At 37.3% G+C, this 20,329-nt stretch overlaps 2 protein-coding genes across 2 annotated transcripts; one reads left to right on the forward strand and one right to left on the reverse strand.

Annotated features, from left to right (window-relative positions):
* The first annotated feature begins 123 nt into the window (after window positions 1-123).
* LOC120631517 (integrator complex subunit 11) lies at window positions 124-2,924 on the forward strand. The gene has a single exon (XM_039901137.1). It carries the CDS (start codon window positions 387-389, stop codon window positions 2,172-2,174), a length of 1,788 nt encoding a protein of 595 aa, XP_039757071.1. The 5' UTR covers window positions 124-386; the 3' UTR covers window positions 2,175-2,924.
* Window positions 2,925-4,019: 1,095 nt separating this feature from the next.
* Window positions 4,020-19,047, reverse strand: LOC120631541 (probable tubulin polyglutamylase ttll-15). Its single transcript, XM_039901169.1, has 7 exons — window positions 18,970-19,047; window positions 15,165-15,928; window positions 14,392-14,554; window positions 10,663-10,749; window positions 7,400-7,608; window positions 4,599-4,815; window positions 4,020-4,178 (listed from the first exon to the last, which is right to left on the reverse strand). Exons 1-7 carry the CDS (start codon window positions 19,000-19,002, stop codon window positions 4,068-4,070), a joined length of 1,584 nt encoding a protein of 527 aa, XP_039757103.1. The 5' UTR covers window positions 19,003-19,047; the 3' UTR covers window positions 4,020-4,067.
* Window positions 19,048-20,329: the final 1,282 nt, after the last annotated feature.

Here is a 20,329-nt window from a genome sequence, read left to right on the forward strand (position 1 = left end):
CCATTTCTAAACGAATTTATATTTCACTTGCAAAATTTCTGAACGTAGAATAAAACAATAGTTCTGCCACAGACGAGCACATAGCTCTTTGTTATTAGGAATGTTTAGGGGTTTTGGTCTGTATCTGTGCCCCTGATATTGAATGTCAAAAAAGTTAAAGGTTAGGGTCAAGTTTTGGAGTTTTATTTTGATATTTAACAAAGCTAAACCTTGAAAAAGTAAGATTGCTTATTCCTAGTGATTTAAAATTTGATTGGTTTCACAATTTGAAGTAATGAATGTTCAAATACATGTACTTGTTGTGAAATAGTAGCGCCTGTTTATTACGCAGCAGCGCACAAATAAAACTTTTTAAACCAAGATAATTGTAAGAAAACTTTATCAGCATGCCAGAGATTAAGATAACTCCGCTGGGCGCTGGCCAAGATGTCGGAAGAAGTTGTATTTTGCTGTCAATGGGGGGTAAAAACATTATGCTTGATTGCGGGATGCATATGGGTTATAACGATGAGAGGCGGTTCCCAGACTTCTCTTACATAGTTCCGGAAGGTCCCATTACGAGTCAGATTGATTGTGTCATCATATCACATTTCCATTTAGATCACTGTGGAGCCCTCCCATACATGTCCGAGATGGTGGGCTACACAGGTCCCATCTATATGACCCACCCCACCAAAGCGATAGCGCCGATATTGCTAGAGGACATGAGGAAAGTTGCAGTAGAAAGAAAAGGTGAATCAAACTTCTTCACTTCCCAAATGATTAAAGATTGTATCAAAAAAGTAACAGCTGTTACATTACATCAATCAGTCATGGTTGACAATGAATTGGAAATTAAAGCTTATTATGCTGGTCATGTGCTTGGCGCTGCTATGTTTTGGATCAAAGTTGGCTCCCAATCTGTTGTCTATACTGGAGATTATAATATGACCCCAGACAGGCATTTAGGAGCAGCATGGATTGATAAATGTAGACCAGATTTGTTGATCTCAGAATCTACATATGCCACTACCATAAGAGATTCAAAACGCTGTCGTGAAAGAGATTTCCTGAAAAAAGTGCATGAATGTGTTGAAAAGGGAGGAAAAGTGCTTATTCCAGTATTTGCTTTAGGCAGAGCACAAGAATTGTGTATTTTGTTGGAAACTTACTGGGAACGTATGAACTTAAAATATCCTGTATACTTTGCATTGGGATTAACGGAAAAGGCTAACAATTACTACAAAATGTTTATCACATGGACCAATCAAAAAATCCGAAAGACATTTGTACAGAGGAATATGTTTGATTTTAAACACATCAAGCCTTTTGACAAATCATACATTGAAAACCCTGGTGCAATGGTGGTATTTGCTACACCAGGCATGTTGCATGCAGGGTTATCTTTAAATATATTTAAAAAATGGGCACCATACGAGCAAAACATGTTAATTATGCCTGGTTTCTGTGTCCAGGGCACTGTCGGTCACAAAATTTTAAACGGTGCTAAGAAGGTTGAGTTTGAAAACCGTCAAGTAGTTGAAGTAAAAATGGCTGTTGAATATATGTCCTTCTCAGCACATGCTGACGCTAAGGGCATCATGCAGTTAATACAATACTGCGAACCAAAGAATGTGTTATTAGTGCATGGAGAGGCTCAAAAGATGGAGTTTCTGAAAGACAAAATTGAGAAAGAGTTCAAGATCAGCTGTTATATGCCAGCTAATGGAGAAACAACTGTAATAAATACTCCGACTAAAATTCCAATTGATGTATCTTTACGTTTATTGAAAGCTGAAGCAGTAAGATACAATGCTCAGCCACCAGATCCAAAAAGAAGAAGAGTAGTCCATGGTGTACTTTGTGTCAAAGACAATAGACTGTCGTTACTAGATCTAGATGAAATTTGTGATGAAATAGGTATAAACCGGCATATTATTAGGTTTACAAGCACCGTGCGTTTTGATGATCCCGGCCCCTCGGTCAAAACAGCAGAAAAACTTAAATCGCTCCTTGCAGAGAAATTGCAAGGTTGGTCTATAACCATATCAGATGGCAATATTTCTGTTGAATCTGTGCTTATAAAGGTTGAAGGAGACGATGATCATACTAAAAGTATTTATGTCTCTTGGACAAATCAGGATGAGGATTTGGGTAGTTACATTCTGGGACTACTACAATCCATGGTGCAGTAAAGCTTTCACCTAAGATTCACCAATCACATATATTTCTGTCTTGACTTTTTATATCGATACAAATAATGAGTTTCCCTTTTACATTGTTCCTACAATACTGTCACATTTATAAGTTACAGTGACATTATTTGTTAGAGCAGTAAAGAGTAATTCAACACTGATTAAAAAAGATTTTAAATGAAAGTAAAAAAAAATTAAATACATCTTACAAATGTTGTGTATTTTGTTGCAAACTTGCGATTCGCAACCAAGATGCGTTCAACCAATATTGTCATTTGTTGTAACTTAAAAGAGTGTTAGTATGGAATGTACTTATCAATTCCCAACACACTTACCTGCCTATACTTGTGATTATCATTGCCATTGATATTATTGCATTGGGATTACTGCAATTATCATTAGTATCAAAACTATAAGTTAAAATCCTCTAAAATTTGGTTGCTAATAAAAAATGTGAAATGAAATTGTAGCATTAGGAAGGCCACTTGTGATTTCCTGAAACCTTAACCCATGATGAAGGATGAGTTGAGTGTTTTATGTTCTCCGCACACCTTACCAGATTCTTTGACTCAACACAGACTCCACCGATAAAAGCATTGAAAAGTGAGCTTTATATAATGTGATGTAAAGGTAACTTTCAAAACTATCTTACACAATATAAAGCTCACATTTCAAGACATTTACCTATGTCTATTTTGGGAACGTAGGCCATTGTGCTTAACCAATACCGGCAATTTCGATGATCGCAATGTCATAATGAAAAGTTTGTAGTATAAAGAAGGCATTATTGTTAAGAAAAAAATCATTTCTGTTTCTAAAACGTTATTGTTTAATAAATAATTTAATAAATAGCATGTTTCATTATTTCCGACGTTGATGATTTACATTAATTATCAGGTTTTAATAGTCTACTGGCACTCTGGTCACAACTGGTCTGTTAGAACCGAAACTGACCCGAAGACGGGTTAACCGAAATTGACCCGTGGCACAGAAGAACTGTAGCTGTAGATCCCAGTCTATCAATAACACCCGTTTTCTACTTCTGTAAACTTCAGCGACGCACCGCCCCTGTCTTTTCTTTCACTGATGATTATATTATGAAAATAAGGGTTCTTTTCGCGGACTATAGCAAATTAAGCTTAATTTTCATAATATATCATGGATTTCCGCAAAGTACGCCTGCTTCTATCCAAAACTTATGGTCATGACGAATTTTGGTCCACTGACTGACTAACTAGCGATTGCTTGCGAATTCAACAACTTTATTATTCCTAAAATTATCGCTTGAAAACTTTTCCCCAAATGAGAGCACCTTTGAAGGTAGTTTAAAAAAAACTATTTGTAGTATTTTACATGGTAGCTGCGTCTCCAGTTTCTGACTTTGGATGGAACACTGGCTGAAACGCCATCCTTATTAAAGCCCTTTGTGTAAAAAGAGGAAACTTTCAATCTCCTTTTTACGCTGGACCTTTAAATTTTGTTAATTTGTTTTATTATTACTTTACATAAAATCAGTAGGTATACTCTTATTTTTTTTTGTAGAAATCAACATCGCATTGAGTTTTTTTTTTTCATGTGAGACCTTCATCCCGTTTCGGAATAGCGTGAAGGCTTAAAGAAAGAGCTCTTACAGAATCGGAGGCCTGCACCTCTTAAGAGCGTCACCAATGTTTTACTATTCGCTCGAAAAATATTTTCGCTGACTGACGCGTGCACCCAGTGTGAACTAGTAGCATGTATTGTACTGAACCTAGTATACCTACCTACAGTTCAATCTCTTGCCGAACCATTGGTATATATTGGTACCTAGGTTAGGTAGGTATGTTTCCTATGAGTAGCCTCTTTTGTTTGTATACAGTAGTAGAACTTTATGTGGTTGACGATTATCATGAATTACACACACCATGTGACATCTGTATTGCACTTCCCTTGGTACCAAAGATATTGTAGTCCGTTGATTTGAGTCATATTCTTTATCTTCTTATCAGTATTTTGATTTGGTTTCTGAAAAATAAAAATGAGGAGTTTTTCTTTTTTTTTTTTTTCATACGCTTCTTTTATTTTATTTATTTTTTATTTACAAGTAAGCCCTTGACTGCAATCTCACCTGGTGGTAAGTGATGATGCAGTCTAAGGTGGTAGCAGGTTAACCTGTTAGGGAGTATGATAGTCATACCCCTAATTGGTTTCCAAGCGACATCGCACCGGAACACTAAATCGCTTAGCGGCACGTTAACGGCACTTTTTTCATTCGCTTAAACGTTTTTCGTTTTTTTCAATACTTTGGATACATCGCGAACCTTTATTTGCCCACAATCGCCAACGAAACCAAAAATATTATTTTGATATCTTTGAAAATTAGGTATTGGGGTGGAAAATACACGCTGCGGTAAAGGTGATCGCGTCAGTCTGTCCATAACTTACCATAGCAGGCGGAAATAATCTTCTATAATCTCCTTTACCCAGGTTTTCTCTATATGCAACCAGCAAACTATTTCTCAGCCTAATGCTTATACAGTGTCTACAAAGACTGCATTTGTCTGAAACTTCGCAACTGTCCTTACAAATGGAACTGCATTCTTCACTGTAAACCGCTATATTCTTCTGTGATGATAACATATTTCTGGTCCCCTGGTCCTCGCTGAAAATTAATGTGTTATTTGCTTATACTGTTGTTTGCAATTCGGTCTCACTTTAGGGGCACCGAGCTCGATTCCAGGACGCACGTTCCTATATACTTTTTTAATTTAAATATCACTTGCTTTAACAGTGAGCCAAAACATCGTGTGGAAACATTTCTGAGAATTTTCCAAGTTGGTCTACCAAAACGCAGCGTTTTAAACTTGATGTATAACGGTCTATTCCTTCTCATTCTATGGACGATTGGCACAGGGTGGAGCGACCCTGCTCTCTGAGCCAAAGGCAGTAGGTTCGATTTTCACAACTGGAAAATATTTGCGTGATGAACATGAATGTTTTTTCACGTATGTGTTTTTATCTCTATATTAATAAATAAATATATATACACTACGACAATACACACGCCGCCATGTAGCCCCAAAGTAAGCGTAGCTTGAGTTATGGGTACTGAGATGACAGATGAATATTTTTATGAATAATATACATAAATACTTATAATATATATATAAACACCCAGACACTGAAAAACATTCATGCTCACCACACAAACATTTTCCAGTTGTGGGAATCGAATCCTCGGCCATGGACTCAGAAAGCAGGGTCGCTGCCTACTGCGCCAGTCGGCCGTCAAATTATTATAAGTATATTATTCATAAAAATATTCATCACTTGTCTTAGTACCTATAACACAAACTTCGGTAACTTTGGGGCTGTATCACGTATGAGATTATGTGTATTGTTGTGGTATATTTATTTAATTTATTTATTTATTCTGAGAGAATGATCCGTGCCCCTTAACGGGCGGCAATAGGTTGATAACGATGTGTATGTACAATACAGCCTGCCAACCCGAATTGGAGCCGCCTGGTAGGTCTATGTATGCTTTGAAAGCCCTCTCTCTTATAGAGTTTTTCTTCATCGATAACGCAAGTGATATGAAATAAAGGGCACAATTTTGAAAAGTAAGAGGTTAGAACTCGGGCCGCCCGCTATGGAAGCCGAAGTTCATATCAGTGGATATCACCGCAGCCCTGGTAACACACCATTAGTTTTTAAAACAGGAAAATTATAACATACTAGCGAAAAAAATGCTTAGGTTACCGTCTCCCATTCGCTGTGGGGTAAATAAATGCTAAAGCGGACATATTCGGTGGGTATCAAAAATTTAACGACCGTTCCCGATGTTTGACCTATGGGATCAGCATAATACAAGGCCAGCAGGGCTAGCACGGGAGGGAGATAAAAATTATATCCCCCGATTATATCCCCTGACGTTAATATAATTAACGTGCCCATCTGCTAAAACAATGGAACATGGAATAGGAGCAGTTTACCCCCGTTTATAATACACATATATTATTTGGATATTATTTCCACTTGTGCGCCAGTGTTCTGAGAGTTGATAAAGCTGTGGGAGAAGATAAATTTATATCCTTTCCGCGGGGATATAATTGTTTCCTGCCCATGCTAGCCGTGCAGTAGGCGTACCTACTAAGTTTTTGTTTTACATGTCACAGACAGTGGCGTGCACAGGTTTTTTGACCAGGGTATGCATAAAGCAGGTACATGGCATAAAATGGAAAAATTCCCCTTAAATACGAGCTATATAAAATAATTTGGGTATGCAGTGCTTTTGTGCATGTATGAAGTGCACGCCACTGGTCACAGATTAGTAGGGTAACAGAAAGAAAGTTATGATCTTCGACAACAATTGACATATATATGTTTATACTCACTCAAAATACGTGTGTTTTTTGTTGAGGGTGGGTAAATTTTTTTAGTTAAATTTATTTGAAAAATTGTATATAAGTAACAGTAGTGAATTATTGTTTAAATAATAAATAACAATTACTATGTCAATAGTAATATATCGTAAACAATGATTATCTTTATATTTAAATATCAATTGCTTCATCTGTGAAGGAAAACATCGTGAGGAAACCGGCATGCCTGAAAGTTATCCATACTTTTCTCAAAGGTGTGTGGTGTACACCATGCTGCGCTGGTAAATTATATAAAGTAGGTGATATAAATAGGGCGGATGACCGATTTTCCCGGATTAAGCCTTTTGGGAGTTGCACAAGGGTGGCACCGGTGTGTTCCTAGGATATCCCGGAGCTTTCCAATTTATGCCGAGGGCGTTTTAGTGGGTATGACCCAAATAACCCAATCTTTTCCCCGAGGAAGCTGGGTATCTCACCAGGAGATTTCCCCCCCGTAATCAAAAAAAGGAAACGAAGCGGTGATAGCGCATTGGGTAGGAGCTCGACTTCACTTTCGGGGGGCCGAGTTCGAATACCGAATCGAAGTTATGTGTGCTTTAAGTACTAAAAATATCACTTGCTTCAACTGTGACGGAAAACATCTTGAAGAAACCTGCATGGCTGAGAGTTCTATATAATGCTCTCAAAGGTGTGTGGAGTCCACCAATCCGCACTGGGCCAGCATGGTGGACAACGGCCTTAACCCCTTCTCAATGTGGTAGGAGACCCGTGCTTTGCAGTGGGCCGGAAATGGGTTGATGTGATTATGATAATGATGAATAAATAAAAAGGCTGTTGATGAAGATGGTGGTAAGTACTCACTTGCTATCGTTCATATACGTTGCAAGTCCAACCAGTGAGAACAAGTTGAAGAGAACCTGTTCGTACAGCAGCTGGTTCGGTGGGTAGTGTGCGGAGCTCAAGTTAGGAGACATGTTAGCTTCTAGCAGATAAACTTTGAAGTCTTCGTCCACTACCAGGTCGAATCGCATCAGCTCGAAGAAGTTGTCTTGGGATGGGTAGTTTTTAAGCTGGAAAGAATAATTCATTTATTTCAAGTAGGCCTACTTTATAAGCACTTTTGAAATGTCAAGTATGTATGTTTGTAGTGACTCTACCACCGGTTCGGAAAGCAGATTCTACCGAGAAGAGCCGGCAAGAAACTCAGTAGTTGCTCTTTTCCAACATCAACATTTACAATCATTTTTCTATCTTGCGGGAAATGAGAGCAAGGCTGGCTGCTTCCAATCTACCTTGCCATTGAGGAATTCATCAAATGTATAGTAACCTCGCTGTACTAGATGCGTTTTTACACATTTTTTAAATGTATGCATTGGTAGGTCAAGAATTTTCTTAGGAATCATGTTGTAAAAGCGTATACTCAACCCCACAAAGGAGTTCTGCACCTTTCGCAGACGATATGCCGATATCACTAATTTATGTCCGTTTCTGGTAAGTCGATTAAGTAAGTAAGTTAATTTCAGCTTTTTGTATATAACGAGCAATATTTTGTCTCACAAGACTATATTATTATAGATATATTGCGAATTAAGCTGAATTTTCATAATAATTTATAATACTAAACTATTCTTATATAGTACTAGCTGGTGCCCGCTTTCTTCCTGCGCGTTCATTACGGTTTATTACAAAACCCGTGAAAATGGTTTGTTTTCTTGGGATAAATAGTAGACTACGTTACACTCCGTCCTTTCAACTAAGTTTGATTCTTATTAAGATAGGATTATTACAGAAAGTAGGGATTAGTGTATGAACATATATAATATTGCATGCCATCTAAGGCGGGTTGTTTGTGCTTATATTTTATCTACCAACATTGTAAAACCAATCAGCGAATAAACGAATTTCAGCAATAACTCTATGCCAAAGAACAAGTTGACTCGTGCTTATTTAGGGCGTAAAAGAAGGACAAAAAAATTAAACATATATACTTGCGCATTTATAATATTAGTAAGGATATCAAGAAAAGAGCAACTGCTAAGTTTCTTGCAGACTTCTTCTCGGTAGAGTCTGCCTTCCGAACCGGTGGTAGAGTCACTACAAAAAGTTCCTCTTTTTTCAATAAATTTTGAATTTCAATTTTTTATCTACTAGCTGTGACCAAAACCTACCTTTAAGTTTTTTATAACTATTACTGGAGATTATTTTTCATTTTATATCATCTGTTCGCTTGGTGCATACATTAACCCGATACTCTTTTATGTGGCATTTACATTTTGGCTATTGTTTACCCCTGAACACAATATTCCACAGGTTCCAGTGGGACATTATCATCATATCATATCATCATCGTTTTATGATAAGTATAGATTAGTTAATAAAAAAGATAGACAAATTACTGGTTTAAGTAGTTCATATCTAATCTATATTTATATAGATTTGATATGTGTGCGTATGCGACGGCGACGGAGACTGAGACGCCGACGGCGACGGCGACTGTGACGGCGACTGCGACCGCGACTGCGACTGCGACTGCGACTGCGACTGCGACTGCGACTCCGACTGCGACTGCGACTGTGACTGCGAGTCCGACTGCGACTGCGACCGTGACTGCGACTGCGGCTGCGACTGCGGCTGCGACTGCGACTGCGACTGCGACTGCGACAGCGACTGCGATTCCAACGGAGACAGCGAAAGCGACCGCGACAGCGACAGTTACTGTGACTGCGACTGCGACTGCGACTGCGACTGCGACTGCGACTGCGACTGCGACTGCGACTGTGACTGTGACTGCGACTGCGACTGCGACTGCGATTGCGATTGTGACGCCGCAAATGACGGCCGAGTGATAGATAAAAGGGCAAGACAAAAAACATAATTAAAAAGCGAGGCTACCTTTCCATCTTTGTATTTCTATTCTTCTTTTATTTCCCTAACTTCATAGTGATAAGAGTGAAATAAATAAAATAATTAGGCTCTAAAGGAGGTGATTTTCTTAGTTTACAAGTGTAAAGGCGGCACACTTCAAAGGAGTTTTTATTTAAAGAGAATATTTAATCATCAAAGTTCAAGTCATGAATATAATGCAACAAGAGTACCTACAGCGTGCGTTATCACATTAACCTTGCCCTAATCACTCAGGGAGACTGCGTCAAAGGCAAGTGTCTCCGCGGAAACGACTAAATCCATAAAATTTTCTTTTATTTATTCTCATTCAAAACTTTTCGAATATTTTTAACTTCTTTAATAATTTCTGTGATATTTTTTGATCTGTTTTTAATTCTTTTAAATGTTTTCAATCATTTAATAGATGTTTAAGTTTTTTTTTGTATTAGACTTTAGAGGAAAAGGTCTAAACTTAGTAAACTTTAGCTTTTTAGCTTTTTGTGACAGAGCTTGTCCGGGAAAGTACTATCGCCGTGCTTATTTATGTAACTAAGCAGCATTGTCGCAAAGGGCGTGGTTGCCGCCCTCAAGCCGATGGACACAGGTTGGCATGTTGCACGGCGTTCTCCTAGCATGCCCTGTGAATTGTTGCTCAGTTTACAGGCCATAGTTTTTAACTTACAGGCCATTTATTTATTAAACTCTTTATTTGTATACCACATCATTAACATAAGAAGAAGAACAAGATATTGCACACAAACATCAAAATATACATAAAATATAGAATAAGCAAAAGAACAAGTACTCTCATGTCTCTCTTAATCGTTTTTTCTCTTTCTAACTGATAATATAGTTTTGTATTCGCAAGTTGTGGCAGTCTTTAAGTGGGTCTACAATATTACATCTATATGTTATTTCAGTTTTTGCTTAGTTTTTAAGAGTTGTTGTTGTAACTTGTTGATTGTCCCTTAAATAAATAAATAAACAAGAATTGTAGGCATGCAAAGGTGGCCTAATTGCTGCAAGAAATCTCTTACAGGCAACCTCTGGCAGAACATAAAACATATCTAAAATATAATAAAAACAGAAACATATCGAAGAAGTAGAATACAAAAGGCGGCCTTATCACTTAATAGCGATCTCTGTCAGGCAACCTTTGAATTAGGAAAAAAAAGAAGAGGAGAAGAGACTTCATCCATCTGATTACTATTAAAAAAAAATAACTATGTAGTAAAACTCACTGCACTGATGATATGGTGTTCTTTCTTGACAAAGACTTCGGTGATCGCTTCCTGCACATCGTCCCACATTCTGGTTGAGTTCTTGCCCTGTAAAAAATTAAAAAGTAAAGTGGTTCAACGACGTACCGTTGACTGTCATAATGACAGTGACAGTAATTTACAGGATAGTTCTCATTTTGGGAATATTTGGGATTGGGATTCCCACAACTGGAAAGTTTCTGTGATGAACATGAAGGTTTTTCAGTGTCTGGGTGTTTATCTATATATTATAAGTATTTATGTATATTATTCATAAAAATTATTCATCAGTTATCTTAGTACCCATAACACAAGCTACGCTTACTTTGGGACTAGATGGCGATGTGTGTATTGTCGTAGTATATTTATTTATTTATTTATATATTTATAATTTGAGTTAGAATTTTCAGAATACTTTTTCCCAATTTTAGGTGATGATGCAGTAAGAGGCTCACCTGGTATGGCTACCTTTAATAGTTTTCTACGCGACACCGTACCGCAACGATAAATCGCTTGGCGGCGCGTCATTGTCAGAAGGGTGGTAGCCAAGGCAATAATCCAGATCGAACCCAGGGCCTCCCACTCCAACCACAGCGCTCACCGCTGCGCCAGGGAGTTCGTAAATAATATATGTTTTTTTTTAATTTAATGAACGCGTTCTGCAATAAATCCCTTCTGTTGTCCCTTACTCCAATCATAACTTCAGCATCTTTCATCCTTCATATTCTCTAGTCTATTGCGGTCCGCACAGTTGAGCGCAGGCGGAGTCTAAACTTTAAATCCTCTTATCTTAGAGGATTTAAAGTTTTCTCTCTCTCTTTCTCCTTGGTGCTCCAACGGGTTGACAACATGCATGCCGTTGGACGGAAAGTAGATTTGACCACGCTTTTTATAATTATAAACCTTTCCAAAATAATATTTATTGGTAAAATTAAAAAAAACATGACTAAAAAATAATCCTTATTTATACGTTAACGCGTTGGATTGTAAAAAGACCGATGGACCAAAAAAGTATAATTTTTTTTTGTTTCAATCAGAAAAAAAAATATTTCAAAAGGATTTCCTCGTACTTTCGTTGAATAGTTGTAAACAGGGTGTTAGAACTATGTTCCTGAAATCGCGAAACGGTAAACCGTGTTAAGGCGAATGGTAATCGATAGCTAAAGGCAGTATATACCAGGTAAGAGCTTAAATTCATTAATACCATTGCGTTCGTGTCGCTGGGGTGATCGACATATTAACATGTCGTGGCTAAACGTGGCGCCATCTACTTATCGCATAAAGGCATCTACAAACCAAGCGAACCTTCTGTTTCTACAAATCGCATGGGAATCATTAGTTTTCCTGGTACAAACAATAGCCTGTATTCCTCTGCACCATTTAAACCAACTATAAATAAATAAATAAATATACTACCACAATACACACATCTCCATCTAGCCCCAAAGTAAGCGTAGCTTGTGTTATGGGTGAGATGATTGATGAATATTTTTATGAATACTATTGATATACTTAAGTTAAGTACTTATGATATACAGCTAAATACCCAGCCACTGAAAAACATCCATGTTCATTACACAAACATTTTCCAGTTGTGGGAATCGAACCTACGACTTAGGACTTGTAATATTGTTACCACTTTAATTTTTTCGCGTATTGTTGGTTCAAAGTGAGCTTTTTACGGATTAATTTCTTGGTTTAATTGCCTTTATAAGTCAGTTGTTCTTGTGGCTAGATAGTAGGTCACAATGAGCACTGAACAAGATCTTTTGAGGATTCATCGGCAAGATACGTTTGAGATTTAGTTTGTAGATACATAGAAGATTCGGAGAGGAAGATATTTGCTACCGAATATTATTTATGCCTAAGCGTTTGTTAGTTCTGCTTCGTTTAAGCAGCAACAGTCAAAGAATGACTATGTTTTGACACGTAAAATGTACGATTCTCAAGTAGGTCTAAAATATTATTTTTATGCTTAAACAGATTTTTATGATTTTTGGTACTAAGTAATCCTAATACATTTAGATAAGATAGACAGATAGATTGACAAACTTTATTGCACACAAGTTCATTGTAAATAACTTAAATTAAGTAATTTCACAGACATTAAATATGCAAAGGCGGTCTAATTGTTAAAGCTATCTATGTATTATGCATATTTATTACATCCGACCGTTTGCCCGACGAAAACCCTCCTTGGGAATGTCTTTGTTGGTAGAATAACCGTCACTTTTTAATTGAAAGATTCAAAGTTGTAATCAGTGGCGTGCATTGGGTTCCTTACTAGGGTATGCATACCAGCAGGAAAATTGAATATAACGGCTAAAATTTTCCTCCTTTACGGGTTATATATCAATTTTAGGGTATGCAGTGCTTTTGTGCATTCATGAAGTGGTTGTAATGTCCTTTTAATTTCGAAGACAGTATTTTACCCTGAGAATCACCAAAGTGTGTGCCCCGTAGAAAGCCAGTAGTAGTACACGCGAATATAACTTACTGACAGCCGAAGTTGCGGGCAAATCTAGTTACGACATAACTGTTGCTAAACCACCAACTATTTTTAGTTGGTGGTTTTTCACAAAAAAAACGCTTCGTGTTTAAAAGCCCTTCTTTTCACCCCTTTTAAAAAGTGCGTACGGTGTCAGTTGTCGAGTTATTTATCGTCTGCCGAACGGATTTACATGGCAAGTGCTAGTTAATACGTCTTAACTTCTACCTCATTAACGTGGAAAAAAATAGGAAATGACTTAATTAGGTTGAGTAAGGTTTAGTTTATTACATCCGATTTTTTTTTAGGTTTAGCTTAGTTTGTAATTGAAGAATGTCGATTGGTTGTCGTGGTGATAAGAACAACTCACAAAATGGAAACATTATATAAGAAAGTTATAAAAGAGACCGTTGGGTGGATCGAGAATGAATACGTTTATTCATTCTCGATCCACCCAACGGGTTATTTTGGATTTGGAGTCTGAGCTTTTAAGAATCTTTATTTTCTTGAAAAAAATTCCTTTAGACTAATGTCCAGTTGTGAATTCGGGTGCGAGTCGTCAATGACTATTCCTGCACCTTGGGACTCTATTCTTTTTGCTCCTTGGAGTGGAGCTACGAATATTTTGGTAGTAATCTCCTTATTTCTGATTAAAGACACTCCGGGCATAAGCCTGTCTATTGCCCGCTGAGTGCCTCTGAGCTGCTTTTTCGCCCCATCGTGAGCAACCATGTTACGGAGCCATAAATCGCCACTGACAACAGCTCCAGGATTTTGTCATCATCATCATCATCATGTAGATCAATGGACGTTCACACTTCTTTTATAGGAAGTTCTATGTAAGTGTGTGTAGGTCTTATGCCGCTTGGGTGCAGCGAGTCCCTGTGACTCGTTTGATATCGTATGTCCAGCTACGCTGCGTTTACCGGTGCGATGTCTATATTCCAGGACCTTGTGATCTAACGTGCATCAGTTCTCCGAGCTATGTCATCATCATCATCATTAAATCAGCCGATTGACGCGCGACTGGTTGGGGGTCGACCAACACTGCGCTTCCCGGTGCAGGGTTGCCACTCTAACACCTTGGAACTCCAACGTCCATCGCTTATCCGAGCTACGAGTATGTGCCCCTCCCAAAAGCCACTTCAGCTTTGCGGTTGAGCATATTTTTGTCTTCAAGCACTAAGGAATTTTGGAAGAGAAAATAAAAGGTTCAATATTACCTTAGACCTAGCATAATGGTCGAAAGCTTCTTTCATGCTAAACCCCAGTGAGGTGTAAGGATGAGCCAGAGACGGGACCTCCCATGTAGGCAGGTAGTCATCACCCACCACATATTTGTCCAGGTTTTTTGGGTCAAATGGGTAGTACTTCGCAGGACAATATCTGGAAAGATAATAATCATGGCATGCATAACATTATATCAAAGAAAGAATTACAGGAATCTTCTAATTTCAGGTTTTCTTTAAATTTCATTTCAGCTCATTTACTATCTGATCTTAAAATATATATATTTAGGATACGAGGGTTGTATAATGAAAGGTGGGTTACCTTTCATTTCAAAACCCTCAACCATATATACCTATACTTTTTAACTTTAGGCTCATAGAAATCTTAATAACAATGTTCAGGCTTTAAAACCTCGTTAGCTGGTTTAATGTAATGTATGTCCTTGTATTTGTATTTGGTAGGTACATGAACATCAGGACTACCTAGAAATGCAAAATATTTTTGCAAGATATTTCTGGGCCATTAATCCAAGTAATCGCATGGCTGTACAAAGATTTCTAATAGCAAAATCTTTCTATATTTTAGTCCACACAATAGCGAATCATATCAGACACGCGTAACCTTCTCTTCCTCTAAACTCTTTCTACTAAAGTGTCGGTATGCCAGTGGCAGTATTTGTTAAAATATGTTATAAAAGTGCATTATCAGTGCAACGCAAGGCGCGTGAGTGTGTATTTAGAACTAGTACCAAATCTAGCTTTCTCACCTGAATAAAACGTCTCCTTTATACCAGTACACTCTCAAAGGATTTACAGAAGTGAGTGCCACGTACACGCCAATGTCGAACTTATGGCCGTCCACTAAGAACGGTTTTTGCACGTACTCCTGGACAAAACTTTCGCCGCTTGACAAATCAATTGCGGTCACGTTCTTTAAGTACACACCTCGATGTTGATTGTGCTTTTCCAAAAACACTGCATTTCTATTTTCTCCGGCGTATTCCAAAAACTCCTTCTTATTTTTGGGTATTTTATACGCTCGGGGAATAAATTTGGAATCAGACGTCGCTAAATCCACTTTGTTTGTGATGAAACCTGTTCCAGGGAAATGGTTTAACTTCTGATAAGTTTTTAATCTATGCAAATTCGGATATAAAACCCTGAACGGGTAATCGTGAGACCAAAGCAATGTCCAGGAAGTTTTGTTCGTGCGCTTCTCGAAACCAAGTCTTTCTAACACCAGATGGACGTGTTTGAGCAATCCATTCTTGTTTTCAACATCGTTGTAGGCAGAATACACCCAATAAGACCTTCTGTTTTCTACATTGTCTTTGGAAACAGTTCCTCTCCTATTTTGTACATTTATTATTTCCAACAGTATAGCTAAAGATACACCGACTATACATATTATAAGGAATACATTTATGATTGTGTCATTTCTAATAGATTGGTTAGTAGATATGTTCAGGATGTTTTCCTCCGGGGCATTTATTTCGGAAACGTTTTCGTTCTTATCCAGTAATGGTTTGGTCTAAAAATAAAATCATTTATGAGATTAAGTCAAGGTATATTATACAACATATGGCTTGATACGGAAAGCGGGGATAGCCCTTGGTGGACCAAGTTCCGTCCCCGGTAAACAGTTTTAAGTTTTCTGTGTATGTTTAAAAAATCTGATGCTTTAACTGTAAAGGGTGACATGGTCAGGAAGTCTACCAATCTTCCATTTAAAACTTTTATTATTTTTTTCTTTTGATTTATTAAAGGAACACCAACAGCTTGTTCAAATACATACAATATGAAAGTTACAAATATTTTGTATCTTTTCAGTGTGACTAGCCAGTTAAAGGTGTGCCATTTAGGTTCTATAAAATTACCGATTTTAACACTACAAACTATATTAATTTTATGGTTTTAGTCGGCCGTCTGGCGAAGTGGGCAGCGACCCTGCTTTCTGAGCCCACGGCCGTGGGTTCGAACCCCAAAACTGGAAAAGGTTTGTGTGATGAACATGAATGTTTTTTAGTGTCTAGGTGTTTATCTGTATATTATATTATTAGTATTTAATGTATATTATTCATAAAAATATTCATCACTCAGCTTAGTACCCATTACACAAGCTACGCTTACTTTAGGGCTAGATGGCGATGACTGTATTGTCGTAGTATATTATTAGTTATTTATTATTATTTTATTGTTATAATAAAAAGATACAAAAAAAATACCTCACTTGGCTAGTGTACTGTGGGCTTAACTAACCAACCGACCACCTCATCATTAAACATGAGACCGATTGGGCCGGTAATGAGTTGATGGGTGATATCGAAGACGGCTTAGAGAACACATCGTTTTTAAAGTAGGTCAGAGATAAAACAATGGCAATGAAAGATTTTGCGAAATGTCCTAAGTTTAACCTTTAACTCGTATACCCCGTAGGTTTAATTTGAAAATTAACTTTTTTAATTCTGGGTAAATTCTGATAGAATCTTTGACCTCGAGTCAGTTGACTCTAGTCTTTGTTGTTTAAGAAGCAACAAACATACAAAATATCACATTTAGCTGTAATATTTGACGGCCGACTGGCGCAGTGGGCAGCGACCCTATTTTCTGAGTCCAAGGCCGTGGGTTCGATTCCCACAACTGGAAAATGTTTGTGTGATGAGCAATAAGTGTTTTTCAGTGTCTGGGTGTTTATATGTATTTTCTAAGTACTTATGTATATATAATTCATAAAAATATTCATCACTCATCTTAGTACCCATAACACAAGCTATGCTTACTTTGGGGCTAGGTGGCGATGTGTGTATTGTCGTAGTATATTTATTTATTATTTATATTACTAGTATTTTTTATTATTTTACTACAAGCTAGCTTTTGACTGCAATGTCACCAGGTGGTGATGATGATGCCTAAGTCTTAGATGAATTAATGAAATAATGAACACTCTTTTATCGTACACAACCAGGGTACACAACATAGAAAAAAAAATGCAAATACTAAAGAAAGATAAGAATGTAGATTGACGACCTCTCTGGCGCAGCCGTGAGCGCTGTGAATTAAAGTAGGAGTTCCCGGGTTCGATTCCCGACAGGGGCAATTTGGAGATTTATAATTTCTGAATTTTCTCCAGTCTGGTATCTTGGGAGGCTTTGGCTGTGGCTAGTTACCATCCTACCGACAAAGAAGTGCCACTTGGCGATTTAGTGTTACGGTGCGATGTCGCGTAGAAACCTATTAGGGGTGTGACTACCGTACACCCTAACAGGTTAGTCCGCTACAATCATAGACTACATAATCACTTACCACCAGGTGAGATTGCGTTCATGAGCTAACTTGTAGTAGAATAAAGAATAAAAAATGGTTAAATTGGGCGGTCTTGCCGCTAAAGCAAAGTTAAGATGGTATGAGCTAAAATCAGACATGGCAGATATGTTGAAATCATATCCTCATCAGTTCATATGGGACGGCGTAACTTGGCGACACCAAACACATGTATGACAGCAATACGAATGTAGCATGATTAAAAAAAAACTGTTGCAAATATTACCTGTTTACTGAGGAACGCAGCGAAAATGCTATGTCCCCTACATAGCATTTTTGCTGTGCAGGTGAAACCGCAGGTCACAGTAGTGGTAAATAGATTTACTTATTACTAGCGGATCCCAGCGCCATCTGTCGGGCTGATTTGTGAATCTAAACCATCCAGGGTGCCACCCAAACGCATAGCAAAAAATTCATTCAAATCGGTTAAGCCGTTAGGAGGAGTTCAGTGACATACAAACGCACACAAGAAATATATATATAAAGTCAAAGTCAAAAATATCTTTATTCAAGTAGGCCCACAGGTGGCACTTTTGATGCGTACATAAGAACCACACGGTAGTGAGATGATGGCGATAACCACATTCGTAAACTCAAAACTAAAGCTACGAGGGTTCCAAACGCGTCCTGGTCTAAGAAGAAGCCCACAACAAACTTAGCCGGGTGTTTTTTTTTTTTGTTATCACCATCTCACAATGTCATTTTAAATTATTAGAAGAGCAACCTGGTTAGAGCAATAATTTACACCCAAGCTTTTTTATCGTTTACGTAGTCGTTTATACTATAATAGGACTTTTCTATAAGCTTACGTTTAATACAAACTTTGAACTTTTTAAGAGACATCTCCATAAAGGTTTACGCAGTGTACCTATGTTAAGATCCAATATGATTGATAGCATTATAATGTCGATACATTATAATTTAATTAATTATCTATGCCGATGCATAACTAATCCTATTTACAATTCATACCGATAATAAACACAATCTAGAATATTCCGATCTATGCTAAATGTACTAGTGAATATACCTAGGTATTACTAGGTATTACTGGGTATTAAATATATACTGTACATACCAATACTCCTTTGTTAGAAGTAAAACCAACAATAAAACTGAGTTTTTTAAACAATACAACAAGCTTTTGTGTAACTAACTAACTATAAAAACCTATTTTTATCATTACCGTTAAAAAAAAAATTAAGCCTTAATACAGATTCTCTATAAAAATTAATAAAACACTTTACGAACCTTGCTAGAAATTGAGCTATGACCCTTTTTCATCCTTGTTATAGTAACTTGCACTTAAATAAAAAGATACTTGAAATAAAAAATTACTAGAATTTATTTTTTTTACTTATCCATAAAAATGCGCACGCGCGTAAATGTTCACACACATGGTAAGAATGAACGGATTGTATACTGTATAGCGGGAAAGAGACAGGATTTCTGAGTTCGTATGCGTTGGAAAAAGACAAAAACAACTTTCTAAAAGCATGGTAAAGTAACGCGCGGCTTTTAAGGTCATATTGGTGGGAAAAGTACTTACTATGAATAAGAAAGGAAATTAAAAAGCCGTCAAGTGTGATTCGAACCACGTGCAGTGAAGGGTTCCAAAATTCAAAAATTCAAAATTCATTTGTTTCAAGTAGGAATAATATAAGCACTTTTGAATCGTCAAGTCTGTCTGTGTAGTGACTCTACCACCGGTTCGGAAGGCAGATCCTACCGAGAAGAAGCCGGCAAGAAACTCAGCAGTTGCTCTTTTCCAATATCAACAATTTACATTTTATTATTATTATTATTATTTAACTCTTTATTTGTACACCACAATGAAGTTAGGAAAATAAAAAAACAAAAGAAATACAAAGACAGAAGTAGAATACAAAAGGCGGCCTTATCGCTAAGTAGCGATCTCTGCCAGGCAACCTTTGGATTAGGACAAGATGAGAGAGAGCGGACAGGTGGTGTAAAATTATTATAAACGTACATTCAAATAGCTAAATACAAATACATAAACAAAATTGCACAAATAAGAATATAATAATAAATATAAAATAATAAACTAATATATACTCAATCATACATATATGAACATATAGATAATAAAAATAAACATAGTCAAGGTATAATAAATGTCGTCATTATTGTGCAAGATAATATGCTTTCACCGCGTTTTTAAATTTTACATTTTTAAATTCATTTTTCTATCTTGTTTGAGATGAAAGCGGAGCCGGCTGCCGGATGCTTCCAAGCAACCTTGTCATCCGTATCGGCATAGGCCGTTAAAAATATCCCAAATCTCAAAAGTACTACTTGACATATCCTATTTACTTCATCATATCAACCCATTACAGGATCATTACAGGGCACGGGTTTCCTCTCGCAATAAGAACGGGTTAAGGTCGTAGCCTACCATACTGGCCCGGTGCGGATTGGTGGACACCATACACCTTTGAGCACATTGGGATAGATATGACAATGATGATTAATCTGTATCAAATACCGTATGAGTATAGTACTATATGCTTCAAAATTAATAGGTATTTAAATAAAAGATAGCTAGTTCGATTTCCGGTTAGGTTAATATAGATTCTACGACATTTTCTTG

The sequence above is a fragment of the Pararge aegeria genome, chromosome 18, assembly GCF_905163445.1.
Source record: "Pararge aegeria chromosome 18, ilParAegt1.1, whole genome shotgun sequence".
Classification (NCBI taxonomy): domain Eukaryota; kingdom Metazoa; phylum Arthropoda; class Insecta; order Lepidoptera; family Nymphalidae; genus Pararge; species Pararge aegeria.